Genomic DNA, 22,244 nt, shown 5'->3' on the forward strand with positions numbered 1-22,244 from the left:
GCAACAAATCAGTAGTTTCCCATCTATCAGGGCGAAACAGATGTGAGGTCACATAATCAGGATGGTCTTCAGGCTCAACCCCTTGACCCCTCTACATTGTTTGGCCTAAGCCTCAATTGTTTGGTTGAGGAAATTGGAGGGAAGCCGAAGCGATTGATATTAGTGTATTTCTCGTTTAATGTATTATATAAATGTATTTTATATTACATAAATATTTTCATAAAATTGAGAAAGGGGTTTGATAAATCTGATCAAAGCAGGTTGTGGTTTAGGACCACCAGAAGGATATAAGAAGCTCTGCAAGAGCATTTAGAAGGTACTAAGCCTAAATTTCAAGTCTCTCTATTGACAATTTATTTTCCATGAGAGCCTGTAGGAAGCGTTAGGCCAATACTGCTGCAACGACCATCTGAAGGCAAGCTGAGGTGAGGAAGCTAAAAGGTAATCAGTGAACACATTGGGTCGGATGTATAATGAAATCATTAAAATCTTAAGTCGGAATACACACATACACAGCCAAAGAATACAAAAAAAGTTAATACTTTAATTCCAAAGCATGATATAAAGACAAAACAATTATTCTAAAACATAACATCACAGGCCTGGAGACAAACTCTCCTCAGTTTGTTGCTCTATTTACACTTCTGTCCTATCCGTTTACGCCTGATGTGAGGACAACGGTCATAGACTATGGACAGTACACAATGTCCCATTCGGCCCATCAAGAAGGGGTCCCGGGGGCCTGTCCCTCTCCCGTTGCCATGCTGATGCTCTGTTTCTCGCTGAGTTTCTTCACCAAGCTTGCCGCGGGGGATTGAAGAACCTTTCGCGAAAGCCTCATTCTGCCGTCAGTCGGATCTCGTCCAAAATACTTGACCTGTGGGACAGGAAAAAACAACCATTTAAGATTTCACCATCTTAACTTGATCAGAGCAAGAGGAAATGTTTTAAAACCTGATGCTCACCTGTATCTGTTGTCCAACTTCTAAACCTAGCGCTGAAGGATGTTTGATCTAAAAGAACAGAGTAAAGCTATAAGAATTCAAAAAGAAAAGAAGAGTGGCCAAAGAACCAGACACTCACCCTTTTGTGATCCAGCTGCGAGTTGTGGAGGAGAACAGCGCTCATATTGGGGTACAGTTTCACCATGACTCCGATATCCCTGAAGCAAGGAGAACAGTGACAAGAATGTCCTTCAGATTAAGTGTGACTTGTGTGTTGATGTATTATTTAGGGGAAATGGATAGAACTTACCTTATTTCAATGATGGAGGCAGTGTAGACAGCACCAAACTCTAACTGCTGTTCTTGCTAAGGGAAAAAGATCAAACGCACATGAAGACACACGTACGAATACTAGGGGTGTGACGATACACTCAGCTCACGAGACGAGACGAGACACGATATTGGGTTCACGAGAACGAGACGAGACGAGATTTTAAGAAAACTACGATGACACAATATATGACTGGACCAACAGACTTTTATTTAACCGAGTTGCACATTCATTTTGAAATGCTTTATTATAACTCTTTACATGCATGAAATTGAAACTAAAATCAAAATTAATAAAAGTTAAAGTAAAATAAATTAAATTTAAAAAATCTATTTTTTTCAAGTGCAAACAATATGTCAAACCAAATCAAAGTACCAAAAATGCTGCCAAACAAATGATTTAAAAGTGGCGGAGGTATTTTCCGACGTCATTCTGGCTGTCTTTAGCTGTGTTCGAAATCTTTCCCTATACACTCACTCACTATTCCCTATATAGTGTTCATGATATAGTGCACTATTTAGGGAACGAACAAACGAGAATTCGGACACTACGCTGAACATTTCTAAACGTCATTTGCGTCAGTAAATGCGCCGGGTATTTGTGTGACGTAGACAGATGCGCCCACATCATGTAAACAAACCGGGCACTCACGAGGAAAGCTGGAGGTTGTATTGTTGTTGAACGTTACATTTCCTTGTTCAAGTTTTTTTTTAAATTAATTTTGAATGTTAAATATTCTATGTTAAATCCCAAATAAATTGTTGACATTTCTAAACGAAAGCCGGAGCCATCATTAAATGTATTCGTTTTCGCGCTTATTCAGCTTCTTCTTCTCCTCCGGAAAAACATGACCGCATTGCATTGTGGTATACGGGAGCAACATGTAGGGAACATCGTATGTTCACTAAAATTTTGGGTATTTTAAGTGCACTAAATTAACATGAAATTAACCACTGAGAATTCGAACACCACTACAAAATGACGAGCACCCTATATAATGCACTATATCCGTGATAGGGAACGATTTCGAACACAGCTTATGGCTGCTTCCCCTGCTTCCCCTCCTTCTCCTCTTCTCCTTCTTTAGGTTCTGGCAGTCTAGACGTAGCAAAGGCGCATTACTACCCCCACAGGGCAGAAATAGAAGTTTGGATAGCTCACAAATCTCGCAAGACCGATTTTAACGCGACGGGTAATATCGTCAAGTTTAATCTCGCGAGATCTCGTCACACCCCTAACGAATACACATGCATGTTAACACAATAAAATAACTTAGGCGTGACACTAATGTCATATTTTGGGATCAATCAGTTCCATTTTTTGTTTCGCGGTTGTGCTTTTTATTCGACCAGTGATATGTACTTTCTTGTAAAAAAGTTCTGAAGGCCTTTTATAATATACACTCACATCATCTTTGCAAACATCAGTAATGAAGTCCTGTGCTTCGTTCATGGCCCCCGGCGTTGGAGCAAACACAGAGAAGGTCTCCTCGTCCACTTGGCTTATTGTCACACCTAAAAGGAGACTAGCATCAATCAATCAATGTTCAATGTTCAATGTTCAATGTTCAATCTCTCTCTCTCTCTCTCTCTCTCTCTCCCTCTCTCCCTCTCTCTCTCTTCCTCTCCCCCCCCCCCCCCCTACTGAATTTGGTGTTTTACTGAATTGTCTCGTGTAATTCCCACTGATGTATTTTTTTTTTTTACCAAAATGTAGATAAAAAGATTAACATTGTCCCCATTGTAAGAGTTTGAGGTAACCTGTTTGAGCCTGGAGCCTGCGGAGGTTGTATCCTCCGGGACCAACAAACCGAGACCTTCTGGAAACAGGCACCCGCACATTCTCTACAAGGAAGAAAGAAACACACTCAAGTATATAACTAAAGTGTGCAGAATACAGGTCCATGGCATTAACTTCAATGGAGAAGTGAGTGAAAACTGGAGCAACCACAGTTTTAACAACTAGCAAGGCAAGGCAACTTTATTTATATAGCACTTTTCATACACAAGGCAGACTCAAAGTGCTTCACATATAAACATTGTCATACAATAAAATAAAATAATAGATAAGTAAAAGAAAAACATATGCAAAGAAATGGGTAAAATAGAAAGTTAAAAAGGCACTTTAGTATTAAAATAGAAAATAAAGGCAAAGTTCTTTTTAGAAAGTGCAATGTATTTAAGATTTAGCAGAAAGCTTTAGCAAACATAAAGGTCTTCAGTCTTGTTTTAAAGGTGCTCAGAGTTGGGGCAAGTCTTAAATCCTCTGGGAGTTATTCCAGCTATTTGTTGCATAGTAACTAAATCCTGCTTTCCCATGTTTTATGTTTACTCTGGGGATAATTAACAGATTGGTCTCAGAGCTTCTTAGTGGTCTAGAAGGCTGATGTAGTGGAAGCATATCAGTTAAATATTTTGGGCCTAAACCATGTAGGGATTTATAGGTTAGCAACATGATTTTAAAATCAATTCTCTGACCTACAGGAAGCCAATGTAACGATTTCAGAATTGGTGTAATATGATCAAATTTGTTGGTCTTTGTTAGAACTCTAGCAGCAGCATTCTGAACAAGCTGAAGCTTCCTCAGAGTTTGTTTTGGGAGACCTGTAAGGAGACCATTGCAGTAATCAAGCTTACTAGTGATAAAGGCATGTACACGTTTTTGTAAGTCTTCGGTGGACATGAGCCCGCTAAGTCTTGCTACATTTTTAAGGTGATAATATGCCGATTTTGTAACTGATTTGATGTCACTGTCGAAATGTAAATCTGAATCCATGATAACCCCTAGATTTCTGGCTTTGATTGAGGTTTTCAGGGACAGAGAGTGAAGGTGTTGGGTTACTTTAAGCCTTTCCGTTTTAGAACCAAATACAATTATCTCTGTTTTGTCCTCATTTAGTTGAAGGAAATTTCGGCACATCCATTCTTTCACTTGCTCAATGCACTGGCACAGCAGATCTATGGGCCGATAGTCATTTGGTGATAGCGATACATAGATTTGGGTGTCATCAGCATAGCAATGATGGTCAATATTGTTATTTTGCATGATTTGCCCTAGTGGGAGCATGTAGATGTTGAATAAAGAGGGTCCTAAGATCGAACCTTGTGGGACTCCACATGTCACGTTGGTTGATTCTGATACAAAGTCGCCAATGGAAACAAAGTAGTTCCTATTTTGTAGGTAGGACCTGAACCAATTTAAGACGGTGCCTGAAAGCCCCACCCAGTTTTCTAACCTGTCCAGAAGTAATGTATGGTCTACAGCAGGGGTCTCAAACTGGCGGCCCAGGGGCCAATTGAGGCCCTCGGGATGATATTTTGTGGCCCCCTACTTGACTACAAAGTTTAGTGTTAGTGCGGCCCAAGCGTTGTTGTCAAACACACATATTTGCTGAGTCGCTTGCCACGCTTTTTTATCACTTGTGATAGGGTGACCAGAAGTCCCGGTTTTGCCGGTACAGTCCCAATTATGAGTTGCGTGTCTTGAGTCCCGGCAAAAGCCAAAGGACGCTAAAATGTCCCGGTTCTCCACCAACCACTATGTAGGGATGGGAATCGAGAACCGGTTCTTGTTCAGAACCGGTTCCGAGTCAACCGATTCCTTGGAATCGTTAGCAAGCCTGCTTAACGATTCCGCTTATCGGTTCCGGTCGCGGCAAATGCGTCGTGACGTCACACACACGCTGCTTTGATTTGGTTCAGAACGCAGCAAACATGTCGCCGCCGGGGAAGAATTGCATTGTGCGTTCACACCAAACGCGACGGGGCGACAAGATCCCATACAAAGTGAACATAGAGACGCGTATAAGGGCGAGTTTTTCGCGGGAGAAAACTGATGACAAGTTTTTGTCGTGATGACAGCCAATCAGCGTTCAACAGCGGGATAACTGAGTGACATGTGTAACGTAACAGCCAATCCGCGTTCAGCCGTCAAACTCAGTGCAGTGCAGTCCGGGTGAACCGCGGAATGGAGGAGAAAGTTATTGTTGCAGTTTGCGACTCCCGGAGCTCTATATATAATAGTATATAATATATTATATACTATATTATAATTGTATATATAATATCACGGCCAACAGCTCTGTCGCCTCCGGATGGCCGTAGCGTGGGGAGCTCTCATAGGGATTGGGCTTCTCGGGGTTTGTTTACCGGCATTGCTATGGTTTCCGGTCTTGTGTGTTCCAACGGTTTATTAGGTAGGCCCATCTAATAAATCTCTGTCTAATCAATGCTTCATTTTGTTTATGTCAGTTTAATTTGTTACAAGTTGAATGCAAATGAGCACTGTTAGAATTCCAAAAGGCACAAGCTCTTACTTGGCTGTTTTCAGTCTGTGTTTTTTGTTGCATGGCACATAATGATGGCATTTGGGCTTAAAAAGCGAAACATATATCTTTTCGTCTAGACCAATTGATTTGAAAATGTACAATTTCCTAATACTAGAAGCACTTCTGATCAGATATTAAAGAGATGTAATGCAAACAAACACATTTATACTTATTTTCTCACCCAATGAGAATCGATAAGAGAATCGATAAAGAATCGGTTCGATAAGCAGAATCGGAATCGGAATCGTGAAATTCTTATAAATTCCCATCCCTACCACTATGAAATGTCCCCTGTTGTCAGCGATTACATAGCCAACGTGATCTAATTATTGCCCAATCATTAACTTAGATTGGGTCAGTTGCGCTCCTTTTTTTTGTGGAATACTTGATGTGGCCCAGCCTTACCCAGACTCTACCTCCAGCGGCCCCCAGGTAAGTTGAGTTTGAGACCCCTGGTCTACAGTGTCGAATGCAGCACTGAGGTCAAGTAGCATTAGTATTGAGGTTTTGCCAGAGTCTGTGTTAAGACGGATGTTGTTTACAACTTTAATAAGGGCGGTCTCAGTGCTGTGCAGGGGTCGAAATCCTGATTGGAAGGTGTCATAGCAACCAGTTGATGCCAGGAAGTGATTAAGTTGCTGGAGGACAACTTTCTCAATGATTTTACTGAAGGGTAGATTTGATATTGGTCTGTAGTTGTTAATAATAGAGGCATCTAGGCTCCGCTTTTTTAAAAGGGGTTTAATAACTGCAGTTTTCAAAGCTTTGGGAAATTGCCTGACTGGAGAGAGTTGTTAACTATCTGCAATATGTCTACTGCTAGGCAGTCGAAAACATTCTTAAAGAGGTTGGTAGGTATAGTATCAAGTAGGGCTGCAGGATATATCGGCTATGTACGATATATCAATATCATTTCCAAGGGGATACAAGATTTGACAATATCGTTTATATCGATATGCGTTAAAATGGTCAGTTTCCCCCTCAAGCGTCTACAGCGCTTGCCTTGGAGACCGTGAGCGCGACCCCTCCCCCTCCGTCTTTCCGAACGTGCCGTGTGCAAAGACGCCTCATTCCCGCCCCCGCCGCCCCCTCACAACACAACAATCATGGATGATACCCGTAAAGAAAACGAGACGGCGGCGGGAGACGAAATTGCCGCCCCCTCACAACACAACAATCATGGATGATACCCGTAAAGAAAACGAGACGGCGGCGGGAGACGAAATTGTTTCAAAGAGGAGAAACAACGCCTCCATAATGTGGAAATAGTTCGGGTTTAAAAAAAACAGATGAGCAGCAGCTGCAGGTCATCTGCAGAGAGTGTAGCAAAACCGTTGCAACTAAAAGTGGAAGCACAACAAATCTGTTCCACCATTTACAGCAGCGGCACAAAGTGCAGTATGAGGAATGCGTAAAACTCTGTGGCTGTGCTGCTGCATCACCGGCCGCGACAGTTTCTTCTGCCCCGAAACAAGGGCCGGCGCTCGGCAAATGTGTTGGGGGCGCCCTCTGGTGACGGTCTTAATTAATTAAAATATACGAAACAAGCAAAATGAAACAAAACATGCTCCCAAATGGAACGGAGAGGGGGCGGGGGATTAAAGTTACGGCGCACTGAAACCTTCACCGTAGTACGCAGGACAATGCGACGAAGCCAATGCTTTTAATGGTAGCTAATGTGTGTAACCTACAGCTTTATATTGTTATGCATAGGTGATTATTTTGTGAAGGTGAAAAAAGTCCCTTTTTTTTTTTAATATGTTCATTCAATTCTGTTAAATAACGATACAAAATCATATGTTACAGTCAAACTGACATATGTTTTAATAAAAGTTCTTGCAACATCTCACATGTGGCTTTTGACTTACAAAAAAAACATCGAACCCACTCTATAGAAAATATCGAGATATATATTGTATATCGCCATTCAGCCAAAAAATATCGGGATATCATATTTTGCCCATATCGTGCAGCCCTAGTATCAAGGCAACAGGTGGATGGCTTTAGTTGTGTCACAGTTTCCACAAGATTTTGAGAGTCTATAACATTAAAGCATGCCATCCTTGCCACGTTATTTTTGCCTGAACAGGGTGGTAGTCCAACATTTTTGTTTGAAGTGGAGATATTGATGGCGCGTCTGATACCTTCAATTTTATCAATATAAAAAGCTGCAAACTCATTGCATTTCTGCGTGGAATGGAGATCAGGTGGAATTTCTGTTGGGGGGTTGGTCAGTCTGTCAACAGTTGCAAATAGGGTTTTTGCATTATTATTGTTGGTTTTAATGATATTGGAGAAAAATGTTTCTCTAGCATTTTTTTTAAGTCTAAATTGTAGGCACGGAGGCTCTCTTTATAGATATCATGGTGAATATGAAGTTTTGTTTTACGCCAGATGCGGTCAACCTTCCTGCATTCTTTTTTCTGTGCTGTTACAGAAGCAGCTTTTCTCCAGGGTGCCTTTTGCTTTCCAGAATCGTTTTAACCTTATAAGGTGCAATGACATCTATGACTTTCAAAATTTTCAAATTAAAGTTTTCTACAAGATCATCAGCAGAACATGGGTTTAGAGGTGGTAGCAAGGAGATGGCCTTTTTAAAAAGTACATTAGAATCTTCATTGATATACCGTTTTTTGACAGTGTTTGATTTTGTCTGTATGTCGGGAATGAAAGATATGTTAAAGAAAACACAAAAGTGGTCAGACAAGGAAGGATCAGTCACAGAGAGATCAGAAACATTGAGTTCCTTTGTGATAACCAGGTCTAGAGTGTGCCCCTTACAATGAGTAGCCTCTTTCACATGTTGAGACAGTTCAAAAGTGTCCAAAATGGTAAAAAGTTTTTTTGCACACTTGTCATTCAAATCATCAGTATGAAAATTGAAGTCACCAGTTATAACTAGACAGTCAAATTCTGTGGAGATGCTAGACAATAATAAAAGAAAAATTGCAGAATATGTGGGTGGCCTGTAAATAATTAATAGGAGAACTCTGGGGGAGCATTTCAATACAGCACTAAGGTATTCGAACGATGGAAAATCACCAAATCTGTTTCCCCTGAAATACATTTTTATTTTATTTTTGTTACATATTTTTGTTGGGTTTTTTCTTTTTATAGACACAACTTTTACATTTAAAAGTGTTCGGACATTGAAAAACAGATGGCGCCCTTTGATGAAGCCATTCTGTTCCTCCGAAATGATGACAGGAAGAATCTTTTCAAGACGAGTTGCTAAGGTTTTAGCTAAAATCTTAACATCAACATCAAGAAGTGACAGAGGCCTGTAGGAGGCACAAGAAACAGGGTCTTTTCCTTTCTTCAAAAGAAGGGATATGGACGCTTGGGTTAAAGTGGGGGGCAATGAACCACGTACTAGGGACTCGTTAAAAACAGAGTTGAGGAGAGGAGCCAGCTTATTAATACATTTCTTAAAAAATTCAACTGGGAATCCATCGGGGCCGGGTGATTTATTGTTTTGCATGGCTTTGATAGAGGATTTAATTTCTTCCACATTTAAAAGGTACATCAAGCTCATTAGCAGTAATGGGATCAACTTTGGGGATATCAAGATTCTGGAGGAAAGAAGTCATTTCTGTCGTGTCTGATGATGATTCTGATTCATAAAGGGAGAAATAGAAATCCCTAAATATGTCATTTATAGAAGTGGGATCAGAGACAAGTGCGCCAGAGGAATCTTTAATTTGTGGAATTAATCGGGAAGTAGTTTGACGTTTCAATTGATGAGACAGGAGCCTACTCGGCTTATCACCATGCTCATAATAAGTAGCACGAGAACGTACTAAAAGTCGCTCAGCGTCGCTTGTTGTAAGGAGGTCCAACTCTGTCTGTAGATCATATCTCTGTTTTAATAAACTCTGGGATGGGTTAATAGCATTTTGTCCATCAATATCCCGGATTTTAATTAGGAGTTCATTTAGTCTAGCCTTACGGGTTTTATTGCGATGAGCTGAGAAAGAAATAATTTGACCACGCAAATAGGCTTTGAGTGACTCCCATAATAATGAGTAAGAGACAGAGTCATCTTTTTTAATAGTTATAAAGTCATCAATTGAGGACAATATAAAGGTGTTGAATGCATCATCAGACAGAAGCAGAGTGTTAAATCTCCAGGGTGAGGAGAAACGGGAGTGGCCCGAAAGCTGTATATTGAGACTAAGGGGAGCATGATCAGATATAACAATTGAATGATACTCGGAGGAGGTCACTTTGGAGAGCAGGGAACCATCAACAAAAAATAATCAATGCGGGAATAGGATTGATGGACTTGGGAGAAAAAGAATATGCTTTGGTTTGGGGATTATGAAATCTCCAAGCGTCTACAAACCCATTTGGAGCATAAAATCAGAAATTGATTTAGACATGGAAGATTGGTTTAGAGTACGTGGATTAGAGCGGTCCAGTGTTGGATTCATAACGCAGTTCAGGTCCCCAGCAAGAATTAAAAGATGGGTGTCTAGGAAAGGCAGGGCGAGAAAAATAATCTATTTGTAAAATCTGGGTTATCAAAATTTGGAGCATAAATGTTTACTAATAAAACCGGATTCTGGTATATAAGGCCTGCAACAATCATATATCTCCCATTTTTATCAGCTATGATCTTAGAAGCGGTAAAATGTACCCTTTTATTAACCAAAATAGCTACCCCTCTAGCTTTCGAATCAAAAGTTGAGTGAAAGACATCACTGACCCATGGACTCTTAAGTCTAACTTGATCCCTATCACGTAAATGCGTTTCTTGTAAGAATACTATGTCGGCATTCAATCTCTTCAAATGAGAAAGTACTTTCGATCGTTTGATGGGGCTATTCAGACCTCTCACATTCCAGCTTAAAAATCTAGTAGTGGATCCATTGTCTGAGTTTGGGCAAGTTGTATTAATCATCTAAAGGTTGCATTTTATCAGGAATGGAGAAGGTAGATGAAAAGAGGAGATCCCCCAGGGCAAAAAAAAAAAAAAAAAAAACACAATGATACAGAGACAAAACACCAAAAACAACCACAACCCCCCCCCCCCCCCCCCCCCCCCCCCCCGACACATCAATTGAACCCATCCCCAAACGATGGGAGCAGCAGTGCAGACTCCGACAGGAGCCATCTTCAAAATGAAGCTTTCGACTTATAAGCTAGAACTAACAGATAGAACTCTGCAGAGCATTAACTCTAAACATTGAATATTAAACATAAGGCACTTGAAATAACTATGGTGTATTGGCACAGCAGAACTTAAAATTAGATTGTACAAAAAAAATATATATATATATATATATATGCATGTTCCCACAGACTATACATCTAGGAAACGTTTATACATGCATTTACACCCACCCACCAGTCTCTGTGACTGAAAAGAATACAATAAAAATAATAAGGGTAGTGGCATGTGGATTATATACATTTCCTTTTTAGGGAGAACATATTGGGACACAAACCTAAGTAGGCTATTGTTATCAACTTCAAACAGATACAAAAATATAAAAAATAATAATAATAATAATAATATAAACAGTACAGCTAGAAAAGTCACCAAACGTACTTAATTGTCCATAAGTGGAGTTGGACAAATATCAAAGTCGTCTAATATAAACAAAAATATTAGGTGACAGCTGGAGGCTTCAAATAGTTACAGGGAGAAAGTAATTTTACAACTCACCAGAACTGGAAAAGGAGGACCGGAGCAAAGGACAGCACGATACGGGACTCTATTTATTCAGTGTTTTAATAAATGTCTTAGCCTCCTCTGGGGAAGTGAAGTCGCGCTGTACACCTGCATAGGTGATGCGAAGTCGTGCAGGAAAGAGGATGCCAAACCTGACTCCATCGATGCCTCGTAGGAGGTGCCGAACCTCGGTGAAGGCTGCGCGAGCCCGGGCCGTCTTGGGGGTATAGTCCGGGAACACGGAGATGGACATGTTGCGCAGAGTAATCTGTTGTAACTCTCTCGCCTTTCTGAGGATCTCGTTGCAGTCATTATAGTAGTGCAGCCTTGCGACAATGGCGCGGGGGCGGTTGCCCGGTGCGGGCTTTGGCGCCAGAGCGCGATGTGATCTGTCGATCAGCGGCTCCTTCACGAGTGAGAAAGCCTCCATCAATAGCTTGGAAACGTTAGCCGCTGATGCCGAGTTAGGGTCGTCCTCCGGGATACCGATGATACGGATGTTCTGGCGGCGCGATCGGGACTCTAAGTCATCACACTTATCCTCCATCTTAGCCGCCTCCTGTGTCAAGTGCTCCACTTTAGCCCTGAGGGCCACGATGTCATCAGTGCATGTAGAGAGGGACAGCTCGACTTCAGATACGGTGCTCTTCAAGCTAGCAACGTCCTGCCGGACAGCGGACAGACTGGAGGAAAGCTCAGTTTTAAAGGCTAGAAGCTCGGTTTTAATTGAACTGAGGGTCTCAGCCAAGGCTTCCCGGAGCTCAGCTTTAAACATTGCTGCGACATCGAGACGAAGAGCAGACAAAAGCTCATTTCTGATCGAGGTCACGTCCATAGTTTCCGGCGGTAGACTCCGCGGGGGAGGAAATTCAGGAGGGGTCGGGGACCGAGGGCGCGCAACAGGCCGCAGGTGAGGTGTAATACTGTTCTTCCCTTTTTTCGCCTTAGGCGACATGAAAGTAGTAGAAAATAAACCAAATGTGTAAATAAAAGTTCACTTAAGCTGCTGGACCGTAGTGGGGGTGAGAAAAGTGCCTTGAAATTGAAAAAATTAATAAATCTGCAGGAGCTCAAGACGACGCGACCTACATCTCGTTTCGCCAAGCCGGAAGCCCTGAAATACATTTTTAAATATAGCAGCAACCCCTCCACCTCTTTTTCCAGATCTATATGCATCAAAAAAGTTATAGTTGGGAGGAGCTGTCTCTATCAGAACGGTTGCGCTGTTAATTTGTTCCAGCCATGTTTCAGTTAAAAACATAAAATCCAGTTTAGAAGTGGTAATAAAATCATTAACTAAAAATGATTTGTTATTAAGAGACCTCACATTATGTAGAGCCATCCTGATGGTGTTGTTGATAGGCTTTAAGGTTGTTTTTGGTTTGGAGGCAATAGATATGAGATTTGTGAGGTTAGCAGTGTGTCTAAGTTTCCCCTACCCTAAACTTACCAATAACGGGGCCGTTCTCCTTCCTGGTGTTCCTGGGTTTCCCTATACTCTTGTTCATGATGGCAAGGATCTCCTTCTTAGCCACTGGAAAACATTTGTATCAAACATATAACTCTCTCAGTGCCGATACATGCCCTGGCTTACCGTTAAGCGATGGTGTGAGTGTGTGTTTCAACCTGTAGCTTGCTGGATAGCCTCCATGACCAGTTTCAGGGGCAAGCCTGGTATTTTTACATCAGCCTGGAAAAAAAAGAGCAATCTCAAAACACACGTTGTCCACTTATAGGCACGCACACTGAAAACACAAGCATTACACTGGCATTGCTACTTTCCCAGCCTTTAATCATTTCACCTGTAAGGCAGTGATACCCTTGATTGTTCCAGCCATTTTGAAGTCCATGTCCCCCAGGTAGTCCTCTATTCCCTGTGTGGAAAAACAAACCATACATCATGTTCTAAATTAAGGAAGATAGGGAATATACTACTTATTTTTGAAGATTACAAAGTGCTGTAACTAAGATTTGAGAGCCATAACACAAGAGTGTTTAGAGAGCAAGATTTGAAAACTAAACAAAATAACCTCTCTGATCCCTTCTCCTCTACGTTTCTCCCCCATTGAGAAGTGTTACATTTCGCTCACCTGTGATCGACAGGCAAGATGGATTCCCCGAACAAATCACAGAAGAGATGCCCTGATTAGTCAGATATGAGAGTGGTCTAAAATCCAAATGATCTTATACAGAGGAAGACGCAGACAGCGCACTTACAGCTGATGGATGGCGAGCCTATTTTAAGCAATCAACCAACAAACAATTGTTCTCGAATCCTACCCTCCAGCACCTTCAAATAAAACATTGGTAAGAAAGCCTATACAAACCAGAATGTCAGTGAGTAATCTGTAATCCTGTATCTCATTTGGCTTCTCTGGGCTGGGCTTGGAGATGAGACCAATGGCTACGCCGGCCACAGCAGAGGAGATAGGCACACCTACAACAGAGACCAAACCTCTCTAATGTCATATTCCTCTCCCCGTCTGCTGTTTATTGTGTCCTCATAGAGAAAACCTACTTGCTTGATATGAAAAGTATACAGTAAGGACAGCCCTTAAAGAACAGGTAAAACAAACCAACAACATAAATGCTTCTGCAGATGTTCTCTAAGTTAAGTCATCTGAATGTTGTTCTTTTGGGATTCATTGTGAATAAAGCAGTTGGGGGCCAAGTACCTGCATCCATAAGAGCAAGACTTCCTCCACAAGCCGAGGCCATAGAAGAGGAACCTGAGATAGAGACAGCAGATGATAATGAGTCTCTTTCCTAGTAGGGAAGACAAATAAGGGATATGGTCTAGTGTGGTAGGAGTGATTCTGAGATTGCTATGAGCAGCACGCACCGTTGGACTCCAGCACCTCAGCGGTGACTCTGATGGTAAAAGGAAAGTCTTTGGGAATGACTGGTCTCAGAGACTTCTCCGCAAGGGCCCCTGAGTGAAACAAATACGCTTACAGCAAAAGGAACTCTGGTCTTCAGAGAGGGGACAAGTATGCCCTGCAGGTTGAATACATGTGAAGCTGAACATATACAAACCATGACCAAGCTCTCTCCGATTTATACCCCCCATCTTGCCTATCTCATTGGTAGCGTATGGCGGGAACTGGAAAGAAGGATATGTGATGTAGGGTCAATAACAGGTATGAAATACAGGACGAAGGTCATTAATACTACAGTAACACAAGTTATAACAGCATTTGAGCTTACTTACTTCATAATGGAGCATAAAGTTCTTGTCTTTTATACCACTGTTGTGACAAAATAAATAAAATACTTTCATTAATACATACAGATTTGAAAAAGGGTTTTATTAACAAACCTGCTCAGGAGACGAACATATGCAGGCAACCAAAGATTACATTGTTTTCTTTCAATCTGAATAATCCTGATATTGTCAGCCCTTCAAAGCCGGTTCTTAAAACCACAATGGCATGAATTAAAAACTACCTTAGAGCTGTCGTGATGAGGTCAGCTTTTACAGTGGATTCCAGGGAATCAAACGTTACGCCACAGAGTACCTGTTGATGAATCATATTCATAAACACATGTATAGGTCATGTCTGACAACAAAAAGGTTTCTGCGTACAGATACATTTTCTAGTTGGACAGAACTCCGGTCCAGTAGTGAAATGGTGTTTTGCCTACCTGTGTTTGTCCTCTCTGGAACAAGGCAGAGCCGTGGAGTGGTTTCAATACGTCCACCTCACAGGAGATGTTCCTCAGTGCTGTCAGGTCTCGGCCATCACACCTGGTAGCCAATACACACTTACTGCACAGGCTCCAAACCAACTCGCAGGGCACACTAAGGAGTTCCACCGATCAGTTCGTAACACAGGGGACATTGCTCACCTCTTATATTCGTGAAGCACCAGATTGCGGAAGATGTCTTTGCTCACAGTGTTGAAGCACTCCATGACCTCAAAGAGCTCTGCTTGAGGGTATTTCACTACAATGGTAAAGATAACGAGGCTATAATGTAGTGAAGTATATCTCTGATACACACATACACATTCTGTATTTAGCAAATAAAACGCTTGAAATCAATGGTTCACCTTTCAGTGCTTCCTCTGTTTCGAGTCGTACTTTGTTGATTGCATCGTCTCTAGAAATCTAAAATGAAAGAAGTTAGTAATAACATAAACATGCACAACAACCACCGGTGGCCATGCAGACTGTGAAATAAAGAGCTGGGCAGGCCATTCAGGCTCCATGTTCCTCACACATCTTTCCAAGATTAGGACAAGATAAGTGATTTGCAAACAAATTAAAAATGACACACCTTATCATGGGAAGAGTCTTTGAAAACGGAGTAGATTCTATCTGCGGATAACCTGCACAGAGGCAAGATCTAAAGTCATATACAGGACAGACATTGCGGTATCGGGCATTGGTCAACATGACTTTTAAAAAAAAACAAGGTGTTTGATGCAGAAACCACTGCCTTAACAAAGTAAAAAGCAGCGGTTCCAGTTGAACATAAGATAGCAGTCGCAGAGCATTTTTAGGAATTGCTTTCTAAATTTAGTCTATACATACATACATACATACATACTGCACTGCATTGATGTCCAAAAAAAAAAGCAATCATGACTGTATATTTTACACGATTGTATATAATTGTTTAACCCAGTCAATTGTATGCACCTATTTGTCATTGAAAAATTATTTATGTTGTGTGTGAGAGTATCTTTGACACCCAAAGGCTTACTGTCGGGCGTGCTCCACCATGTCTCCTGGGGCAGAGAACATCTTGACGGGGGTGCGCTTCGTGACCTTCTTCTCTCGACACAGCTGCTGGATGGCGTGTATGATCTGCTGGGTGTGTTTCACGCCAACCTTCACCGCGTGGCAGAAATCCTGTTGCAGCACGTTCTCCGCCGATGCCTCAATCATCACTGATGTGTGAGAGGGAGTAAGAGTGAGAGAGTGAGAGACAGAGATTTTGTATTTAGACGCAAAAGCAGACAACCGTATTAGCAACAACCATTAGCAAAGAACCTGCAAAATGTTGCCTTACCAACTTGACTGCTGGGAGCTCCGGCCAGTATGAGATTGAGAGAGCTGGAGCCCATCTCCTTCCTAGTAGGGTTGATTAGGAACTCTCCTTCCACCAAACCCACCCGCACCGCACCTGGCATACACACACGCACACACACACTTTTATGATTACACAGAAAGACTTGATAATAATAGACACCTGTTATTGTTATCTGCCATGTAAATGATAGAGATATTTTCTCTACATTCTAGAGATTATTATTCCCATTCGATACTTTTAGGATGTACCCTACCCTCTATCACCAAAGATGTCTGTCTAAGGTATAAATAATTTGTGATATTCAGCATTTGGATGCATGACTTACCGATGGGTCCGTTCCAGGGGATGTCTGACATGGCCAGAGCTGCAGAGGCTGAAACAAATAGGAAGGTTTGACTTTAGCCAAAAACAGCTGGAAGTAATGAGAAAAAATAAACCAAAATATGATCTGGCGCCTGACTCACCTCCATTGATTGCCAATACATCTGGATCATTAACACCATCCACAGCTAGCAGGTTACACAGAACCTAGAAACACACACACACCATATATATATATATATATATATATATATATATATATATATATATATATATATATATAAATACTAACAACCAGCTTCAAGGAGCATACACTTTAAACAAGGTATAACATAAGGAAAGTAGAAATGTCACTGACCTGGGTGTCGTAGAAATAACCAGCAGGAAACAGAGGTCTGATAGCCCGATCTAAGATACAGAAGATAAATAGCTTAAGACTCTGTAATTGAAATATTTTGTAAAATGGAATTTGTTATGCAGCGAATGCAAAACCAAGGTTGCTTAGAACACCTTACAACATTATTTTCCAATCAAGTGAAACCCTTGAGTAGTTTATTCCAAATACCACAGTTAGCAATAATGCTTAGATACAAATTTTGTTAATCTTTAACGTTTTATCTGTGTTTTATTGACTTAATCGGTTGATTTGCAGTGCTTTGAGCATTTTAACTCGTCAATGAAACATCTGTTTAATGTTCTATTGACCGTTCTTTTTATTGTTGGAGCGCTTGAATTATTAAATATCTGGTCGAAGACAATCTTTATTTCAGCTGATGAAGTTGATGAACCCAATAATATTGCATTCGACTGGCTTTTACACAGTATATTTTTACAATTATTTTTGGTTATTACATTTTCTAAACTTGTTACTCTAGAATTCACATGGGGTCACACTCTAAACAAATCTAAATGTAGGCATGTGACCAAAGGACAGAGGTTTTTCCAAACCAACCTATGAGTCTACTGGTGAGGATCTCGTTGTCCGAGGTGCCTAGCTCTCGTCTCAGGTGGTTGGTGGGGATGCGACCTGCTGCAGCGGCCTTCTGCCTGTAGTCCACCTGTCGGTGACGACCATGTAGGTTCAGTGATCATCGCTGCACTGCACACACTGGAATTATCCCTTGAGGTTCTTGGTGCCTATATATAGGCAGTGGCACTATATATATATATTAGTGCTGTCAAGCGATTAAAATAGTTAACTCGCGAGCAATCGCGATTAATCGCAAATGTTTTTTCTATGCTAAATATCCCTTGATTTCTTTGTCCCATTAATTTCTCATTTTAATGCTCTTATCAACATGGAGAAGTGCATCGGCTTGCCTTGTGCAAAAGTTTTTTTATTGATAACAACATTGGCATATACTGATCAAAACAGGACGATACAAAAAAAAAGCCTATAGTGCAATTAAACGATGAACATTGCGTCAAAGAATTGCGTTAATCATGCGAGAAAAAAATTAACGCCGTTAAATTGGTTTGCGTTAACGCCGTTAATAACACGTTTAACTGACAGCACTAATATGTAAGGGATAATGTATAGAACGCCGGTCATTATCGAGAAAATAAGCCCCGACAGGGCGAACAGGACACTGACGCGCAGCGGAGGTGTCTTGCTTCGCCATGAAGGGGCTTATTTTTCGACAATGACCGGCGAAGTTCTATACATTATCCCGCTTATTACACGGCTACTTCCCAAAACGAAACAATTTATTTACAATGCATTTGTTACCAGCATTCATAGTGTTGATCAGCAGAGAAATAGTCCGCCCAAGACGTTGACGTCGTCGCTTAGCAACCGACAGCGCTTGGGTTGATACATATCACGCTTATTACATTGACAAGTTACCGGACTACGTGCGGAGTGATACCAAAGGCAAAAAGTCCTTTTGTTTACCTTGACAGCGGTCATTATTCATCCGTTGCCAATGAATTATCAAAAAATAATTGACCGCCGGAAGTGCCCATGCAAGTGAACGGAACGTTGAAAAGACCCGTGTGATAAATATATATATTTAAGCAATAGATCACGACAGGCTGTGGTATGTGCTCATTATACCACTGTTAAGGGGCGTTGTCCGGCCCCGACGCACAGCGGAGGGCGGGCGACCCCCTTCACATAGACACACTACATTTAAAAAGAAACCAAGAAAGTAGCCGTTTTATTAAAGAATACAAAAAAAAGTAGTCCCTCCTGGCTGCCTTCAAAATGCACGACGGTCGCTATGCAACACACTTTAGCGTCCCTCCGAGAGAAGGCTCGGCTAGAGCGGTTCGCCGGCAATTTATCCTATGGAGCAGTTCACTCGCCGTGTGCCTAAGCTTTCGTTAGTCTCTCCATCGCCTTGCTCACTCCCGGAGTAACAACATTTACGCCCTCTCCATCATCCAACATATGTTTTACTTTGTAACTGTTTCTACTTCCAGGTGCGGAGTGATATGCAAACTTTCACAAAATGATCGGGCGTCATAGCAGTTATGTATACGCTCATTATACAACAGTTAGGAACCAATCAGATCGCTGGATTTAGGCCCCCCGTTGTATAAATATATATATACACACACACACACACACACACCAGTGGCGGCTGGTGGTTTTTAAACTGAGAGAGGAAGGACTGCGCGCTTGGTTGCCATTGGCCTGCTTGCACTGATGGTTGCCTATTGTGGCATAAGTATGTGACACACTAAAGTTGTTTCAGGGTGTTTTGGTGAACTACAAAATAGCAGGATGGGATAATTATGTGAATTGATACAAATCCACAAGTGGCAGCATTGTACTTTGAATGTTGGTGGGCAGCATGTCTTGGACTACAAAGGCAGAAGGAAATGATTCAAAGCCACTAGTCAAATCAGGCCTACTCTTGATTTGTAAAACTAAATAAATACCATTGGGCCTATTTTTGCCCTCACTGACTGAAGCTATTGGTTGTAACTTGGTTATGTTTATTTTCAGCAACAATTGTTTTAAGAAAAATAAAGACACAATAACAAAAGTGATGCCATTTACAATGCATCATGCTCTGAATGGGGTCATCCCTATGTTCTAGGGATGGGCACGAGTAGTAAATTCCAAACTCGAGTGATCGAAGGAATTCCTCGAGGATCAATCGAGTACTCGTTTAATCAAATCTATTTTTAGAATGCAACGCATCTGCAGCAGGAATACGCCTGATGATGAACTGCAATATTACCAACCAAACATGTAATGCTTATTCTCCATCAAAACAGTCAGAGTTATCAGAGTATTCATTATTTATTTTTGCAAACGTTCAAAACACATTTTCTCTTGCAAAAATAAATATGCGTCTCACCATTTAAACCACGTCGAACCAAGGCCTGTAACAGTTTAAAAAAAACAAACGAAACAAGTAGCCTAACTATTGCAAATAATTTAAAGCTGCAAATAAAACGGCAGCAAATGGACTATGGAAATACTCAGCGTTGTGATCTTCTCTACACGGCCGGGATTAGAGCTGCGTCTTGCGGCGGTGAAAATAGCCGACACACTTGGTTGCTGCGGGTCTGCTTTCCCCGTGTTTCAGGAGCATGTGCCGCATAGTACTTTCTGGTATCTCGATTTCGCTTGGCATATTTTACATTTCACCTTATGATCTCCTATTTCTTTAAAGTATTTAAATTCTTCGCTGCGCTTTGCTTTAACCGCCATCTCTTAACTTTTTTAATTCTGGCGTGCCTGCACACGGCACGGAACGCGCCACACAGAAATGGATACATTTCATTTGCTTTGTGCCCACGGCATGCGTTAGTGGCGCCGACAGAGAATTTATACATTTGCTTCAGAAAACTTTGATTGTGTGTGTATATGCAAACTCGAGTTTGCCTGTCCACCAACCGAGTTCATTTGTAACGAGTATCCATGATCGCCTGAGTACTCGAGTAATCGATTCCTCACGCCCATCCCTACTATGTTCCCCCGGTCCTATGTTCCCCGGGTGCAAAGGGTTAGGGTCAGGTTTAGGGTTAGGGTTAGGGTGAGGGTTAACCCTAAACCTAACCATAACCAATCGGAGGAGAGACATTCTAACCAATCACAGGCGAATCAGAGGTGAAGAAGGCGGTACTTGCCCCTACCATCCTAAGAAAAAAGGTTTTGCTCACAGGTTCCTATGTTCCCCGGTCACATACAAAGCGGGGAACATAGGACCCGGGGAACATAGATACGCTCCCCTCTGAATCATTCACTAACATCCTTTCCACAATATCAAACAGAACGATCAGAGTAACAAACAATTAAACGAACTACAAGAACATTATTTCAGGATTATTTACATTGGCTGTAAGCCTAACATTGTTTGGGGCAAATGTGGATGTTAATGGATGTTTCAGAATGTTGGTCATGGTGTTAAGCCAATTAAGATTGAGGGACTTCATTTATAGATCAAGTCCATTTATAGATCAAGCCCTGCCCGGCCGCGGGCTCTGCAGCCCGGCCGCGGGCTACGGAAACTTTGTGTTTCCGTAGAGACGCGTATCTGCCAATCAGCGTTCAACAGCGTGGCCACGTGTTGAACATGTGTAACGTAACAGCCAACCAGCGTTCAACCGTCAAACTCGGTGCAGTGCAGTCCGGGGTGAACTGCGGCACGGAGGAGAAAGTGATTGTTGCCGTTTGCGACTCCCGGGGCTCTATATATAATAATATATAATATAATACAATTGTTTATATAATATCACGGCCAAAAGCTCTGTGCGCCTCCTGATGGCCGTAACGTGGGGAGCTCTCATAGGGATTGGGCTTCTCGGGGTTTGTTTAACGCACAGCGTTCCCTTCTCTTGCTCTTTCCTGTGGCTCTCTAAACACACTCACTCCCCCCGCCCATTGCGAGTCCACGAGATTCTCATGGACGCGCGTGTGTGACGTAGTCTGGAAGGCGCACTGCTGTAGGTGTGTGTACCTCCGACCGGTGAGTGAGAACAGCCAGAGAGAGAAAAAAGGATGGAAACTGAGGATTTGGTTTCGAAAAAGAATAGCAGTGGATCCTTCGTCTGGCAGTGTATATATAATAATTATTATTCAAACTGTTAATAAATAATTAACGGTTTGAATAAATGCTGTGTTGGTAAATCTAACTTGCTGTGATTTTCCTTTTCTTATGTGCAAGTTCTAAATTGTTCCAATAGAAAGCACTAATGAGTTTAAACAATATTTTGTTTCATGTAATCGACATGCAGACTTATGTTTCAGTAATACTAGAATTATTACTGACGTAACATTATGCCAGACATGGTTGAATCGAGCATTTATGATGTGCTCTAGAGGAGATTCAATATATATCGAGATATATATCGTGTATCGAGATATAGTAAAAAAATATCGAGATATTCATTTTGGCCCATTTTGGATAAGATAAGATAGTCCTTTATTAATCCCCCTTGGGAGAAATTCACAGGTGACCAGCAGTACAGTGGGAAAAGAGAAGTGCGAAAAGCAGTATATATACAACAGATTTACTAATTTAAAATAAAATTATAGTACAAAACTATTTGAATAAGATAAAATAAAGATAAGATAAAACAAACATACTATATACATGTAACTGTCCGTTTGTAGGTGACCTGTGTGTTAAGTAAATAAATAAATAAAT

The 22,244-nt window shown here is 41.4% G+C and overlaps 1 protein-coding gene across 1 annotated transcript in view; it reads right to left on the reverse strand.

Moving 5' to 3' along the window:
* Nucleotides 1–167: 167 nt before the first annotated feature.
* LOC130404272 (polyribonucleotide nucleotidyltransferase 1, mitochondrial) overlaps nt 168–22,244 on the reverse strand; it is a 38,189-nt gene continuing 16,112 nt past the window's right edge. Inside the window, exons 4-28 of the mRNA XM_056608916.1 lie at nt 17,591–17,696; nt 16,997–17,046; nt 16,782–16,845; nt 16,643–16,690; nt 16,297–16,410; nt 15,988–16,174; nt 15,559–15,610; nt 15,332–15,389; nt 15,129–15,225; nt 14,925–15,027; nt 14,727–14,797; nt 14,491–14,527; nt 14,316–14,382; nt 14,122–14,211; nt 13,955–14,008; nt 13,607–13,716; nt 13,082–13,153; nt 12,906–12,969; nt 12,730–12,813; nt 3,036–3,119; nt 2,683–2,789; nt 1,255–1,310; nt 1,084–1,162; nt 966–1,013; nt 168–877 (exon numbers count right to left, since the gene is read on the reverse strand). Coding sequence (XP_056464891.1) covers nt 722–877; nt 966–1,013; nt 1,084–1,162; nt 1,255–1,310; nt 2,683–2,789; nt 3,036–3,119; nt 12,730–12,813; nt 12,906–12,969; nt 13,082–13,153; nt 13,607–13,716; nt 13,955–14,008; nt 14,122–14,211; nt 14,316–14,382; nt 14,491–14,527; nt 14,727–14,797; nt 14,925–15,027; nt 15,129–15,225; nt 15,332–15,389; nt 15,559–15,610; nt 15,988–16,174; nt 16,297–16,410; nt 16,643–16,690; nt 16,782–16,845; nt 16,997–17,046; nt 17,591–17,696 — 2,058 coding nt within the window. The 3' untranslated portion in view covers nt 168–721. The remainder of the gene's footprint in view (nt 878–965; nt 1,014–1,083; nt 1,163–1,254; nt 1,311–2,682; nt 2,790–3,035; nt 3,120–12,729; nt 12,814–12,905; nt 12,970–13,081; nt 13,154–13,606; nt 13,717–13,954; nt 14,009–14,121; nt 14,212–14,315; nt 14,383–14,490; nt 14,528–14,726; nt 14,798–14,924; nt 15,028–15,128; nt 15,226–15,331; nt 15,390–15,558; nt 15,611–15,987; nt 16,175–16,296; nt 16,411–16,642; nt 16,691–16,781; nt 16,846–16,996; nt 17,047–17,590; nt 17,697–22,244) is intronic.

This window comes from Gadus chalcogrammus, chromosome 15, assembly GCF_026213295.1.
Source record: "Gadus chalcogrammus isolate NIFS_2021 chromosome 15, NIFS_Gcha_1.0, whole genome shotgun sequence".
In the NCBI taxonomy this organism is placed as follows: Eukaryota; Metazoa; Chordata; class Actinopteri; order Gadiformes; family Gadidae; genus Gadus; species Gadus chalcogrammus.